Genomic DNA, 16,005 nt, shown 5'->3' on the forward strand with positions numbered 1-16,005 from the left:
CTCAACAACTTAGCAAGACCCTGTCTCAAAACTAAAATATAAATAAGAAAATTAAAAAGGATGAGGAAGATAGCTCAGAGGCAAAGCACACCTGGGTACAATCTCCAGTACAAAGAAAAAAAAAAAAAGAAAGTAAGACTTTGTAAAGAAATAGAAGATGCAGAGAAGAAACAGGCACAATTTAGACTTAAAAAATGACTGAAACCTGAAACATTAGGGAGTGAACTGAAAAGTAAAATTAGTAGAGAATCAATGAACTTGAAGACAGAACCTTAGAAGTTACCAAATCTAAACAATAAAAAGAAAATAGACTGGAAAAAAATAGTAATTAGCCTCAGGGATTGTAGGACTATAACAAAAGATCTAATATTTGTGTTATGATGATCCCAAAGGGGAAGAAAAAGAGAGAGAGACTGAAAAAATAACTTAAAGAAAAAATGGCTGAATATTTCACCAGTTTGGCAATTCAAATTTACAGATTCTATGAAAACCCCCAATAGAAAACACCCAAATATATGTTAATTAAGTAAGTTTATTAGTAAAAATTCTGAAAACCAGACAAGAAAACATCCTGAAAGCAACGAGAGAGGGAACATGTTAACCACAAGGGAACAGCAATGTGAATGGAAGTGGATTTCCCCTCAGAGACTATGGTAGCTAGAAGTAAGTGGCAGAATATTTTCTAAAGTGTGAAAAGAAAGGAACTGTGAACCCAGCTCCCTGTATCCAAAGAAATATTCTTCAGGATTAAAGGGGAATAAAGACATTCTCAGGAAATTAAGAGAATTTGTTGCCAACAGACTTACCCTAAAAGAATGGCTAGAAGAAGTTCTCTAAACAGAAAGAAAATGATAAAGAACAACTATCAGAACAATAAGGGGTGGGAGTTAGGGAAGAAAAGAAGTACTTTGGATTAAACAAAGGGGAATGAAGGGAAGGGAGGCAGAATGGGAAAAGGAAAGAGTAGAATGAGTCAGACATTACTATCCTATGTGCATATATGATTCCATGACTAATGTAATTCTACATCATGTACAACCAGAAGAATGAAAAGTTATGCTCCATATATGCATAATATGTCAAAATACATTCTATTATCATGTATAACTAATTGGAACAATAACAAAAAAGAATATCTGGAAGGAACAAGAACATGTACAGCAAAAATAGGGATAAAAACCATAGTGGTGTTTCTCCTTTTGAGTTTTCCTAAGTATACGTATCAGTCAAAACAAACATTATCACACTAATGTGGTTGTAAATGTGTACAGAGCAAATTCCTAAAGACAATTATAAATGGGGTAAGGTAAAGAGACATAAAGGGAGCTAAGTCTTCTACATTGTCACTTGAATTGGTAAAATGATGACATCAGTAGACTGTGGTAAGTTATGTTTATGTTTCCTAGTATCTACATCAACAAGTAATAAGCTATGTAAAGCATTTACTCAAAAACACAATTTTAAAAGTGGAATTTTAAAGTATGTTCAAGTAACCACAGAAATGAACAGAAAGGGAGAAAGAAAACAGATAATCAAAAGAAATCAGAAAAACAGAAAACAAAAACTAAAATGGCATACGTCAGCCCTAAATGAAATATAAAATGTTTAAATACACAAATTACATGACAGAGTGGCAGAAGGGATTAAAAAACATGATCCAATTGTGTGGTTTCTACCAGAAATGGAGTTAAAATACAATAATAGATTCACATTGAGAATAGGATGGTAAAAATGAATATGCAAATATTAAACAAAGAAAAATGGGAATGGCTATATTAATATCAGATGGAAGGAATTTCCCAAGTACAGAAAGTTATCAGAGACAGAAAGGGGTGTTGTATTATAATAAAATTGTGAATACACCAAGAAGACAATAATCTGAGAAAATACATGCACCAAACAGCAGAACAGCAAAATATGAAGAAAAATTATAGAACTGACAAGAGAAATAGGCAATTCTACTTTTCTAGTTAGAGACTTCAGCATCCCCTTTTCAACAACTAATAGCACACTTTTAGAAAATCAGTAAGGATATTGAACTCAACAGACCCATTGACTAACAGGATCTAGTTGAAACTTGAAGTATGCAGAAACCAACAAAAGCAGAATACATATTCTTTTCATTTACCACAACATGTATACCAGAATAGAGTCCATTGCAGAAGCAAACAAACAAAAAAAAAATCAATAACAAGAGAATAACAGAAGACACCTCTAGACATTAGGAATCTAAACTATACAGCTATAAATAATCAATGGGCTGAAGGGAGAGTTTCAAGTGATTTCAAAATGCATTGAAATGAATGAAAATATAACACATCAAAAATTGTGGGACACAGCTGAAAGAAGGTTGAGAGGGAAATTTATGGCATTAAATGCTTACAATAGAAAAAAATAAAGTCTCAAATCAATCATTTTAACTCCCATCTCAAGAACCCAGAAAAAGAAGAGCAAAATAAACCCAAAGCAAGAGGCAGGAATGAATAATGAAGAGCAGAAATCAATGAAATCGAGAGCAGAAAAGCAATAAAGAAAACTGGCAAAAAAGCCAGTTCTTGAAAAGATCAATAAAATTGATCTCTGGTAAAATTGATGGGGAAAAAATGTCAAGAGAAGACATGAATTAACAATATAGAAATAAAACGAGAAATTATCATGGACCCCAGAAAGCATCAACAGAACACTACAGGAATATTATGAACAACTCTACACACACACAAATTTGACAACTTAGATGAAATGAGAAATTCCTCAAAAAAAAACCCCCAAACTGCCATAGCTCATTCAATGGAAATAGATAATTGAGGGGGAATCCAAGATGGCAGGCCAGGGGGAGGAAGCATTCTGTGTTGCTTGGTGACCCGGGTCTCAACTAATGGGAATACTGTTTTGCTGAGAGTGATAGAGGACCACTCCACAGCTGATCTTTCACAGGAATAATCATGGCCACTGTGTCCTGTGGGGCCCCAGGCCTCAGCTTAGAAAAGGACTCCCGACTCCTAACTACTTGCCCATGCAGGGTGCCATAAGGGGGACCGCTGGGATCAGTGCAGGTGCAGAATTTCCAGACACCGCTCCCATGAAGGACACTCAGTCGCTACCCACATGCAGGAACTCAAGCTGCCATTGCTGTGTGGACCCTCATCTACTAACGTGGGGCTCCTTGGTCCCCTCCATCTTGGGACTCAGCAGCTACTGCCATAGTCCCCTACTCATGGGAGCCTGCCTGCACCTTGGACATCACAGGCTCTGAAGAAAGCCTACATCTGCAACACAGTACACCACAGAGCTCATCTCTGAATGCATCGCACAATGCATTTGCCTGGCTCCCCCCACCCGACCCAACACCCCTTCACTGAAAGCATCAGCCTCCATCTTGGGACACCTCCATCACCATCTTTAGTTGGGGCAACTACCAGTTTGGAACACTGGATAACCAGGTACCCATAGTTTTCTAATTCCTCCCAGTCCCCAGCAGCTGCTAACTCAGCAGAGTGACTGCCCAATTCCAAACAGCCCTCCATGACAGGTGCGCAGCCACCAGAGTGCAACACACAAGACCCCCAGAGAGAAAGGTTCCTGACTAGGAAGTAGAAAAGGAGAGGGTGAGGGAGATACACTTTAGAGACTAATTTAGAGGGCAGGAACTGTGAGGCGAGATGAGGAGATAAGACCCGGTGCACACATCAGAGGAGCAGAACCCAAAGGAGATTCTTGAGGTGCAGACTCCCAGTAGGACCAACTGTCACACCCTGGTAACCCCCACCACACTGAGGGTGGAGATACCAACTAAGAACAGACAGCCCCACCTATTGGATGATAAGGGAAGCAGGAAAGATAATGATCTGCAACCAAAACAATCCTTTTTTATTCCCTTGAGATTTTTTTTTCTTCTCTCTATTCTCCTGCCCACACATTCCCAACATACGTGAAACCAAGTACTTTGCATGAATTAGGATATTGAGGACTGAGATAACTGAATAGTATATTACAATTGTTGTATATTCTTTTTTCTTCATTTTTTGTTTTTTCCTCTCCAATTTTTACTATTTTAGCATTTTTAAAATTTTTCTTAATATATGTTTGTCTAATGTACTCTACTGTCTTCCTTCTTACTTGTCTACCCATAATTACTACTTCTCTATTCTCCTGCTACTAACCTTCTTCTTTAGATTTCTCTTTCACACTTCCTAAGACATAACAATTCCATATCCTCATGAATTCCTCCTCAGCATGTCTTCCTGCACCTCCTCCCCAGTTCTTTGTCCACCATCAGAAACTGTAAACCCTTTTACAAACCTATGGGTTATATTGTAGATAATAACTGAATTCACCATTTCTGTACATTGTGACCAAACTATAAATGTCTTAATAACAACTATTTGTTTTTAGGTGGTATTTTGTTTACATTGGGATCTGTTAACATTGTCCTTCCCCTTAAGGAGAGGTATTGGAACCCTATAGGGGCACTATATGCCAATAGGGTAAAACCCAATGCCTCAGATTCACAGAGCTAGAAAGGAAGACACATGGGCAACACGAAAAGACAAGGGAAGAAAGTGCCACAAACAAATCAAGATATCACATTATTAGAATCCATGGCCAGCACAGCAGATGAAATTACAGAGAAGGAGTTCAGGATGTACATAATTAAAATGTTCTGTGAATTAAAGGATGAAAATACAGGCAGCAAAAGATCATTTTGACAAAGAGCTACATGAGCAAGTACAGGAAGCAAAAGATTACTTCAATAAGGAAATAGAGGTTCTAAAGAAAAACCAAAGAGAAATCCTTGAAATGAAAGAAACAATAAACCAAATACCCAATACCTCACACATGATAGGCAAGTGTTCTATAACTGAACTGTATCCCTAGCCCAAGTTTTAACTTAACTAAAATTCTTTTCCCTATGATAAATTTGTAATGAAACAATATCTATCATGGCCTTTTTGACAATCAAGACATAAAGGAAATTTCTAGAAGTGAGTTCATATAATTTTGTATTGAAGATAGATTTCATAGTAAATTCCTTATAAACAATGCAGCACTGTCAGAAGGGTGATGTGGCCCTGCTGAGGAGAAAGAAGGGCATAAAATTAAAAGCTCAATTGAAAGCATCACCAAAAGATTAGACCACTTGGAAGTCAGGACCTCAGACAATGAAGATAAAATATATAATCTTGAAAAGAATGTAGACTAGACAGTGAAAATGGTAAGAAACCATGAGAGGAACATTCAAGAAATATGGGATAGCGTAAAAAAAAAACAAATTTAAGAGTTATTGGGATAGAGGAAGGCATAGAGGTCCAAACCAAAGGCATGAACAATCTACTCAATGAAATAATATCAAAAAATTTTCCAAACATGAAATAGATAATTGAATATATAACTGTTAAGAATTTCTTTTGTCAGCATTTTGTAGTTTTCAGCATCCAGATCCTGTATAGGTTTTGTTAGATTTACACCTAATTATTTCACATTTTGAGCAACTATAAATCATTATAGTTTTTATTGTAGAATTTATATGTTCATTAAATGATACAGAGGAATAGAAGGGAAATGTTTCTGTTTATATTGTATCTTGTGACTTTACTGAACTCAATTATTTTTGTTCTGTGAGATTTATCTTTTACATATTTCTTGGAATTTTTTCTCAAATATTCTTTTTTCCTTTTTTCTTAAATATATTCAGGCCCACATAATTATACTGGAGAGGAATTCACCAGTTACTTAAGGAAGAATTAGCACCACTTCTATATAATTTCTTTCAGAAAAGAAAAGAGAACATGTCTGAAGGTTTTTTTTTTTTTAGATACTAGGGCAAGTGCTCTACTAATGGGCTACATCCTCAGCCCGGCCTCCAGATTCATTTTATAGAGCTAGCAATACTGTTAACTAAGCTAGACAAAGACAGTACCTACCCCCACCCCCACAAAGTATGTACAAATCAATAATAGACCAATATTCTTGCTTTGGTTTGAATATCCCTTTCTAAACTCAAATTGCCATTAAATTGAAATTAAATCTGAATTTAACTGCCATTAAATCTGAAATTAAATTGCCATCATAACAGTATTAACAGGTGGTCCCATGTTAATCATTTAAGAAATAATTATCATATGAGGATGCTCTCATAGATAGGATTATTGCTGTAATAAAAAAATATAGGTTCAGCTTCCTTTTTTCCTCTTAGCCCTTCTGCTTTCTGCCATGTGAGGACATAGTAAGAAGTCCCACACAAGATTCCAGTTGATCTTGGATCTCCTGGCCTCTCAAACTATGAAAGAATAAATTTCTGTTTTTTTTAATATATAAATTACCCAGTCTCAGGTGTTCTCTTATAGGAGCACAAAATGAACAAAGATAATTCCTTATGAATATTAGGTATAAAATATCCTTAAAATATTAGGACATGGAGTTGAAACATACAGAAAAGGAACCTAGGCAGCATGGCCTAAGCGGGTTATTTCAGGGATTTTGAAGGCTGGCTCAGTAATTTGAAAACAATTTCAATCCCTCATATTATCAGAATAAAGAAGAAAAATTACATAATTATATCAATCAAAGCAGGAAAAGCATGACAGAAGTCAACATCCATTTTCCTGATAAAAATTCTCAGAAAAATAGGAATAATGGGAAACTTCTACAACTAGAAAAAGAACATCTTACCAAAATCTACAGCCACCGTTATATTTAATGGTGAAAGCCAGGATGGCTTCCCTCACCATCTTACTCAACACAGTGCTGGAAATTTTGGTCAGTGCCATAAGGCAGGAAGAAGAATGCAAAGCACCACAGAACTGAAAGAAAACAATACAATTTTGCAAATGGTGTGATTGCCTATATAGAAAATTCTAAGGAATATGTAAAAGATAAATCTCACAGAACTAATAATTGAGTTCAGTAAAGTCACAAGATACAATACAACAGAAACAATTCCCTTCTATTCCTGTGTATCTCTTAATGAACATATAAATCCTACAATAAAAACTATAATATGATTTATAGTTGCTCAAAATGTGAAGTAATTAGGTGTAAATCTAACAAAACCTATACAGGATCTGAATGCTGAAAACTACAAAATGCCGACGAAAGAAATTACAGCAACCTAATTCAATGGAGATATTCTGTGTTCATGGATTAGAAGACTCTACACAGTAAACATGTCATTTTGTCTCCAAACTGATATACTGATCAATTTAATTTTCATCAAACTTCCATTCCAACAAGACTTTTTTTTGTAGATATAAACAAAAGTATCCTAAAATTTATAAGGAAAGGTAAAGGAACTAGATAGATAAAACAACTTTAAGAAGGAGGCATAAAATGGGAGGAATCAACTTACTAAATTTAAGACTATTTGTATTAGCTATCGTAATCGATACTGTGTGGTCTTGGTGAAGGGATGAACCCATATTTCAGTGGAATAAAACAGAAAATCCACAGATGGACTGCCCCAGATATGCACAACTGATTTTTGGTAAAGGTACAAAAACTAAATGGACATAGGATAGCCTTTTCAATAACTGCTGTTGAAGCAATTGAACAACAATAGTGGGTGGGGACGAATGCTGACTTAAAGTCTTGCATCATAAAAAATTTAACTTAAAATGGTTCACAGACTTAAATGTAAAAATGTAAAACTACAAACTAGGAGAAGATTGTTGGGAGTTAAGGCTAGGTAAAGTGATCCATAAAAGAAAAAAAATTGATAAATTGGACTTCATCAGAATTAAAAACGTTTGCTCTGCAAAAAGACTTTGTTAAGAGGATTAAGTACAAGCTACAGACTTGGAGAAAATATTTGCAAAACGCATATCCAGCAAAGGCCTAGTGTCTAGAATACATAATGAATTTTCAAAAAACTAACAGTAAAAATACCTAATGATCTAATTGGAAAACAAGCAAAAGACATTAATTGACATTTCACCAATAAGATATGTAGATGGAAATAATGCATATGAAAAGGTGGTCAACATCATTAGCTGTTAGGAAACTGCAAGATGAAAGCACAATGAGATGTCACTACAGAGTGGTTAAAATAAAATAATGGTCGCAACACCAAGTGCTAGTAAGGATGTGGAGAACTGGGTCACTCACATGTTGTTGGTGGGAATGTAAAATGATTCGGCTCTGTGGAAAATAACTTGGCAATTAAAAGGAAGAATAATCGCTAACCAGACAACCCAACAATTGCATGCCTAGGCATTTATCCTAGTGAAATGAAAATTCGTGATTGCCTCACAACTTGTACACAAATGTTTATAGCAGCTTTATTAAAAAAAACAAACTGGAAGGACTCTGGATATCCTTCAATGGATTAAGCAAACTGTGGTACATCCATACCATGGAATAGTACTCAGCTATAAAAACCAGTGAACCATTAATGGACTGCCCCATTAATACATGCAATAACAATGAGGAATCTTTAGAGAATTATATTAAAAAGTCATTTCTAGCTTATAGGCTATGTGATTTCATTATATAACATTCTTGCAATGATAACATTGTATGGGTTCTAGGTTTTCAAGGTGGGGGACAAGAATGGGTAGGACTAAAAGTCAACAAGAGGGATCCTCATGATGATAGAACTATTCTGTACTTTGTATCAATGTCAACATTTTGTTCAGCATAGTGTATTATACAGTTTGCAAGGTGGTGCCTTGGGGTAAGTTGAGTAAAGGGTAGGTGGGATCTCTATTATTTTTACTTTTAAAAATTGCATGCAAATCTACAAAATAAAAACCTTAATACAAAATTATGGTCAGTGGACCAGCAAGGGGAAAAAAGAAAACAAAAAGACAAATATTAAGTTTAGCTTAAAATATGATTTATTGAACGATGATTCATAAAACCAAAAAAAATTATTGCAATTGAACTCTGAAACCATATCAATTACTTTCTCATATCTTATTGCATTAAAATCTATTGGCTAATCTTGTATGTTGAGTGGATCTTTTACTCATGGATGATTTTGTAACATCATGCATTGGTCATCTAGAAAATTTGCGCATCAAGTTATGCGGCTCTTCAAATGTTGATATGTTTTACTATGTATACAATATCTAAGTAACTTATTTTTTAATATTGTCAGACAAATCTTTAATAATGGGGATCTGGCAAGCACATAATAAGGGCTGTAAATTTTCTGAAGTTCTAATTTTGTTCAAAAGTCCCAAGTTTTAAAATTAATTAATTATTTTTTACTTTTAGTTTAAAAAAATCCCAATTTTTTTTTTGGCACAAGTACTGTGAAATGTTTGAAGTGACAGATTTGCCTCATTCCTTCTAAGAAAATGCTTGCCACATAACCTAATTCTCAATAACTAGAGTTTGATGTTTTTCCTCTGCAATAAAACTAGTTTCTACTTCAGTTTATAGCTCAAACAAGACCACACATGCTTTTCCTTAAAACTGCTATCATACTTCACTTATGGCCTGTTATGCTCTGGATGTGAGGTGTCCCCCAAAAGCTCATCTGTAAGGCAGTATGAAAATGATTCAGAGGTAAAATGATGGGTTGTGGAGCCTTAACCCAACCAGGGAATTAATCACCTGTTGGGATTTATTGGGTAGTAATTGGAGGCAGGTGGGGTATGGCAAGAGGAGGTGGGTCATTAGGGGCATGGCTTTGGGGTATATATTTTGTACCTGGGGAGTAGAATTTCTCTCTCTTGCTTCTTAACCATCATGTGAGATGCTTCCCTCCACCACACTCTTCCGCCGTGATGTTCAGCCTCATCTGGAGCCCTGAGGAATGGAGCCAGCTGTCTATGGACTGAGACCTCTGAAACTGTGAGCCCTCAAATAAACATTTCCTCCTCTATAGTTGTTCTGGCCAGGTCCTTTAGTCACAGCAGCAAAAAAGTGGACTAAAACATGGCTGCAGATGCATTTTGTGTGTACTTCTCATTTAATCACATCGATCATTAAAAATGTACACTTAAAGGTTGCGATTTAATAACATTAATGATTTTTCCTGCTTCCTGGAGGGTATTTTTAAGGTGCTGTTGCCTTGATTCATGCTAAGGTACTGTCAGTTCTATCACATATATATTTTTCACCATCAGTGCAAATGTCAACACAGTGAAAAAGGCAAGGTAACCTTTTCCAGGGTCTCAGATTACATTTTGAAAACTGGTGTTGTGCCTTATGCTTCATTTATATGAATCTTAACGTACCTCTGAAATTAATTTACATGTCTCTCTGCTTCACTGAATAGAATATTCTGGCCTTAAGTCATCAATATGAACATGAGTTATTGTACTGGGTTGTAATATATGTAACATAACCTTAGGGCAGTACAGGTGCTGTTAAACACTAAATTAAACTAGGATGCTTTAGCAGTTCAGTTCACTATGCATTCTATACCTTCCTTCCAAGTTCTAGCAGCTGCCAATCCCATTGTTTCTAATCATTTTTCTACAATTCAGAATGCTTTAAGTATTGCAGGGTAAACTAATTTACCATGATTAGTGTTTCTTTACCAATTTAATTTGATCAAGTCTCTCCTGTAAAAGCATTAGTACATTGCCTTAAAAACAAAGTGCTGTTGTTCACTGATGACCTCTTGTTCAGTGATGACCTCTCCCTACCCAACTTGCCCCTGAAAGCCTGTATCTCACACTTTGGGAATTGACTTTACTCTAGATGCTAAAGCTGCTGGAAGTCTAAAATGCTGCACAGGAGGAGGAATTATCATATTGTATGTGACATAGTTGAATACTTGAAATCCTTCAAATTTCTATGTGATCCCTGGAAGACGTGTGGTCAGCTGCTTTTGGAGGCATTTACTCATCCTAAAGCAAGGACTTCTGGGCTGTGGGTCTGCCCACCATTGGGTGATGCTCTGTGCCTAGCAGAACAGAGGACAAATTAGAAAAGATGCTTAATTTTGAATTAATTTGTTGGACAAAATTACCTGGCAACTGCAAAATCTGCATTTCTCTAAATATTCTGTTGGTAGAGAGGATAATATGACCAAGTGTATGGGATGGTTGCCGTGTATCTCTAATTACAAATATAAGTGCCCAAAATCCATTGTCACATTCTAATTGTGAATTTTTTTTTTTTTTTTGCTGGGTTTGGGTCTTCATATTTTACTCCAGAAATTCTGTGTAACAGCCACATTCCACGAGATGTTACTATTAAGGGTTCATAGAGCAGTGCCTGAAAATTGATGCTTTACAATGATTTGAGCGCTCTCGCTCGCTGGCTCTCTCTCTTTCTCTCTCTCTCGGCAAAAGAAATCATTTTTGGGAAAATGCATCATTCAATTAAATAGTATTAAAAGTCCATAGAAACACTAAAAATATAATTATCAATAATCCCCTGCTCTTAAGGAACTATTATTTTAAAATATTACATTTTCTTCAAGCTCTTTTCATGAATGCCTGTCAATTTATTTTGCTTGCAACTATTTTATCAAATTATTTTTCTTTTTATTGTTCACTAATTTGCAGATGAAAAATTTTAATTTAAAAAATAGTTTTGGATTTAAAACTTGCAAAGACAGTATGCCCTGTTTCCTCTATTATTAACATAATAATAATGGGTTGAATAGTGGTCCCCGAAAATAGGGACAATGCAGATGTATTTAATAATCCTGTGCTAAGATCATGCTGGATATACTGTGGTCCTTAAACCTAATAGGACCAGTGTGCTTATGAAAGGAGAATTAGCATGTGAGCACACGGAGAGACCAGGGTGGAAAGCCAGGTGACAAGGGAGACAGAGATGGGAATTATGCATCTGTAAGACAAGGAAGGTCAGGATGGCTGTAACCTCTAAAAGCTAGGGGAGAGGTGAGAAAGAACTCTTTGAAGGGAACACAGCCTTCCCCAGGCCTTGATTGGAGAACTGTGAGAGAATCTGTCATCATTGGGAAACTTATAATATCTACAGAAGTAAGGTATTTTGTTAAAATTAATAAACCAATATTGATACACTATTAAGATTAATAAATCAGTATTAAATAATTGAATAATTAAAATAATTAAATTAAAATTTAAATAATTAAAATTGATAAACCAGTATTGATACTTTTTTTGCATTTTTAAGAATTGGTTCTAATTAGTTATACATGACAGAATGCATTTTGACACATCAAACATAAATGGAGTATAACTTCTCATTCCTCTGGTTGTACATGATGTAAAATCACACATGTAATCATATACGTAAGTAGGGTAATAATGTCTAATTCATTCTACTGTCCTCCCATACCCACTTTCCTCCTTTCACTTCCCTCTGCCTAATCCAAAGTACCTCTATTTTTTCCTAAGGCTCCCCCTACCTTTGTTGTGATTTAGCATCCACATATCAGAAAAAACATTCAGACTTTGGTTCTTTGGGACTGGTTTATTTCACTTAGCTTGATATTCTTCATCTCTGTTTACCTGCAAATGCCATAATTACATTCTTCTTTAAGGCTGAGTAATATTCCATTGTGCATATATACCATATATTCTTTCTCCATTCATCTATTGAAGGGCACCTAGGTTGGTTCCTCAGTTTGGCTCTTGTGAACTGAGCTGCTATAAGCATTGTGTGGCTGTATCACTGTAGTATGCTGATTTTAAGTCCTTTGGGTATAAACTGAGGAGTGGCATAGCTGGGTCAAATGGTGGTTACATTCCAAGTTTTCTGAGAAATCTCCATTTTGTTTTCCATAATGGTTGCACTAACTTGCAGTCCCACATCAGTATATGAGTGTACCCATTTCTACACATCCTTGCCAACATTTATTGTTGCTTATATTCTTGACAATTGCCATTCTGACTGGAGTGAGATTAAATCTTAGATTAGTTTTGATTTGCATTTCTGTAATTGCTAGAGATATGGAACATTTTTGCATATTTGGTGTTGATCGATTGTGTTTCTTCTTCTGTGAAGTGTCTGTTCACTTCCTTAGCCCATTTATTGATAGGGTTATTTGTTTATTTGGTGTTGAGTAAGGTCATTTTGACAATATTAATTCTGCCTATCCAAGAGCATGGGAGATCTTTCCATTTTCTAAGGTCTTTTTCAATTTATTTCTTTAATGTTCTGTAATTTTCATTGTAGAGGTCTTTCACTTCTTTTGAAAGATTGATTCCCAAGTATTACATTTCTTTTAAGAATTTTTTTGTTGTTGTTGTTGATGGACCTTTATTTATTTATATGTGGTGCTGAGAATTGAACCCAGTGCCTCACACATGCTAGGCAAGTAGTCTACCACTGAGCCATAACTCCAGCCTCCAATTATTATATATTTTTTGAGTCTATTGTGAATGGAGTAGTTTTCCTAATTTCTCTTTCAGTGGATTCATCACTGATGTATAGGACACATTTGATTTGTGGGTGTTGATTTTATATCCTGCCACTTTGCTGAATTCATTTATTAGTTCTAGAAGTTTTCTGATGGAGTTTTTTTTTTTTTTGGAATCTTTTAAATATAGAATCATGTCATTGGAAGATACAGAGAAATATAGAAACCAAAATATTAGGAATCTGGGGAACACGTTATCAAGAATTCATAAATATTTACATTTTGTCATACTTACTTTATATTTTTTAAAATAAAAGATTATTAAGTTCTCTCAATTAAGTCTTTATTTCTCTACCTCTATAACCAAGGTAAATTATTGTTATAGGGCTGGGGATGTGGCTCAAGCGGTAGCGTGCTCGCCTGGCATGCGTGCGGCCCAGGTTCGATCCTCAGCACCACATACAAACAAAGATGTTGTGTCCGCCCAGAACTAAAAAATAAATATTAAAAAAAAATTCTCTCTCTCTCTCTCTTTAAAAAAAAGAAAAAGAAAAAAGAAAAAAAATTATTGTTATAATGGTGGTCTTTCCTGTCCATGAGTTCATGTTTTACTAGTTGTAGTTGTGATCCTAAACTATAAATAACATGGTTTTATGTGTTCTAGTTGTATTTTATATAAATTATAAATGTGTATGCATCTTTATGAAACTTATGTTATTCTCAATGTTATGCTTCTAAGATCCATCTATGGATCATAATTTTAATGACTTTATAGTGTTTATATGAATATGCCAAGTTTTATTCATCTCTCTAGAATAGACATTTACATTGGATTTTATTTTTGCTATTTCATATGCTCTGTGAATATTCTGCACATATCTCTCCAAGCATGTGTGTAAGGATTTGCCTAGAATATAAGCTGTAAGTGGAATTGCTATAACTTGTGACATGTACTTTTTCTTTTCTTTTCTTTTATTGGTTCTTTTTAGTTATATGTGACATTAGAATTCATTTTGATATAATTTTGATATAATTATGAAAGAATGGAATATCTCTTATCCTAATTAGAACCATTCTTTTTTTAATATTTATTTTTAGGTGTAGTTGGACACAATACCTTTATTTTATTTATTTGTTTTTATGTGGTGCTAAGGATCAAACCCAGGGCCTCGCCTGTGCTGGGCGAGGGCTGTACCGCTGAGCCATAACCCCAGCCCCTAGAACCACATTCTTATGGATGTACATGATGGTGGGTGTTTTAATCAGCTTTTTTTTTGTTGCTGTGACTAAAGGATCTGACCACAATTGTAGAAGAGAAAAGGTTTTTTCAGGGGCTCATGGTTTCAGAGGTCCATTCCTAGACAGCAGGCTCCATTACTTGCGGCTGGAGGTGAGGCTGAACATCATGGTGGAGTGTGTTGCAGGGGGAAGCAGCTCACATGATGATCTGAAAGCAGGAGGAAAGAGTCTCCATTCTCCAGATACAAAATATATACCTCATAGCCACGCCCACAATGAGCCACTTCCTCCAGCCATACCCCACCTGCCTCCAGCCACCACCCTGTTAATCCCATCAGAGATTAGGTCACTGATTGGGTGGAGGCTATGATTCAATCATTTCTCCTCCTATCTTGCATTCATTGTATCACTGTGAGCTTTTGGGGGACAGTTCATATCCAAACCATAACAGTGGGATTCACTATGTCATGGCATGTACTTTTTCTACTTTCAAATGGCCAATTTGCCAGTGTGGTTCTGCTAACTTCCCCACCCGCTTAGCATCACTTGGTATTTCTGCCTTTATATTTTTTTGCTAATCTGGTGGTTATGAAAAGTTATTTTCCCCTCACTTTCAGAGGCTTTGAAACCAATCAGGTCATTTTCTCAGCAACTGGAAGCAATTTTGACAGGAGTTTGAGTTTTTTTTTTTATCTTAGGGAACATTTGTTACTATTTCTAATGGTTTTTCTATTTTATTTTCTAAGACATCTGCTTATCCAGAAATTACAAAGATGTTTTGGAATCCTTCTGCACCCAAATTCTCTGTTCCAGAATGTGTCATGAGGGACATTGTATATCCAAAATATGAGGTAATGTACTGAATGACTTTTCTCTATTATTACTGTTATTATTAATATTTAGGTCGTATAATTTCTTATGGCATTAAAGTTTACTGGATAGTTGTTATGTAACTTGTCAGAAAACTATTGCCACAGTCAGAATTGATTGGATGTCACTATAGAAACTATACATATGTAAATAATTTTTATGTGTATGTATTATATATATGTATAAAGATAAATCTGCATACTTATAAAATTAAAATTATGTATATTTCTATAAGATAAAATTATTATAAAATTAAAATTATATATATTTCTATAAGATAAAATTAATGTATATATTTATTTAAAGTGTTATACTTATCCATATTACTTTAGCCAGTCAAGACGAAGATTCTGTTTTCTTTTTGAAAGAATATTGTATTTGACTGAGAATCAAGATATGATGTAATATGGGTTGTTTAAAGGATTTTCATGATATTTTCATTTACTTTTATTTTGATAATTGATGAATATTGAATAGCATTTATTATCTGATATTAGATAGTGATTAAGAATCATTATTAATCTTGTTGGCAATAATAGTATTGTTTATATAGATTACAGTTAAGTCCTTATGATGTTGCTGGAAAACCAAATGAAAAACTAATTACATAAAACTTCCATGTTTCCATATTAGTCTTTCATGGAAAA

General features: G+C 34.9%; 1 protein-coding gene across 1 annotated transcript in view; it reads left to right on the forward strand.

Moving 5' to 3' along the window:
• Ttc6 (tetratricopeptide repeat domain 6) overlaps positions 1–16,005 on the forward strand; it is a 204,786-nt gene that overhangs the window by 79,131 nt on the left and 109,650 nt on the right. The window contains exon 7 of the mRNA XM_071607402.1: positions 15,235–15,339. Within this exon, the coding sequence (XP_071463503.1) occupies positions 15,235–15,339 (105 nt within the window). The remainder of the gene's footprint in view (positions 1–15,234; positions 15,340–16,005) is intronic.

This window comes from Marmota flaviventris, chromosome 2, assembly GCF_047511675.1.
Source record: "Marmota flaviventris isolate mMarFla1 chromosome 2, mMarFla1.hap1, whole genome shotgun sequence".
Lineage (NCBI taxonomy): Eukaryota > Metazoa > Chordata > Mammalia > Rodentia > Sciuridae > Marmota > Marmota flaviventris.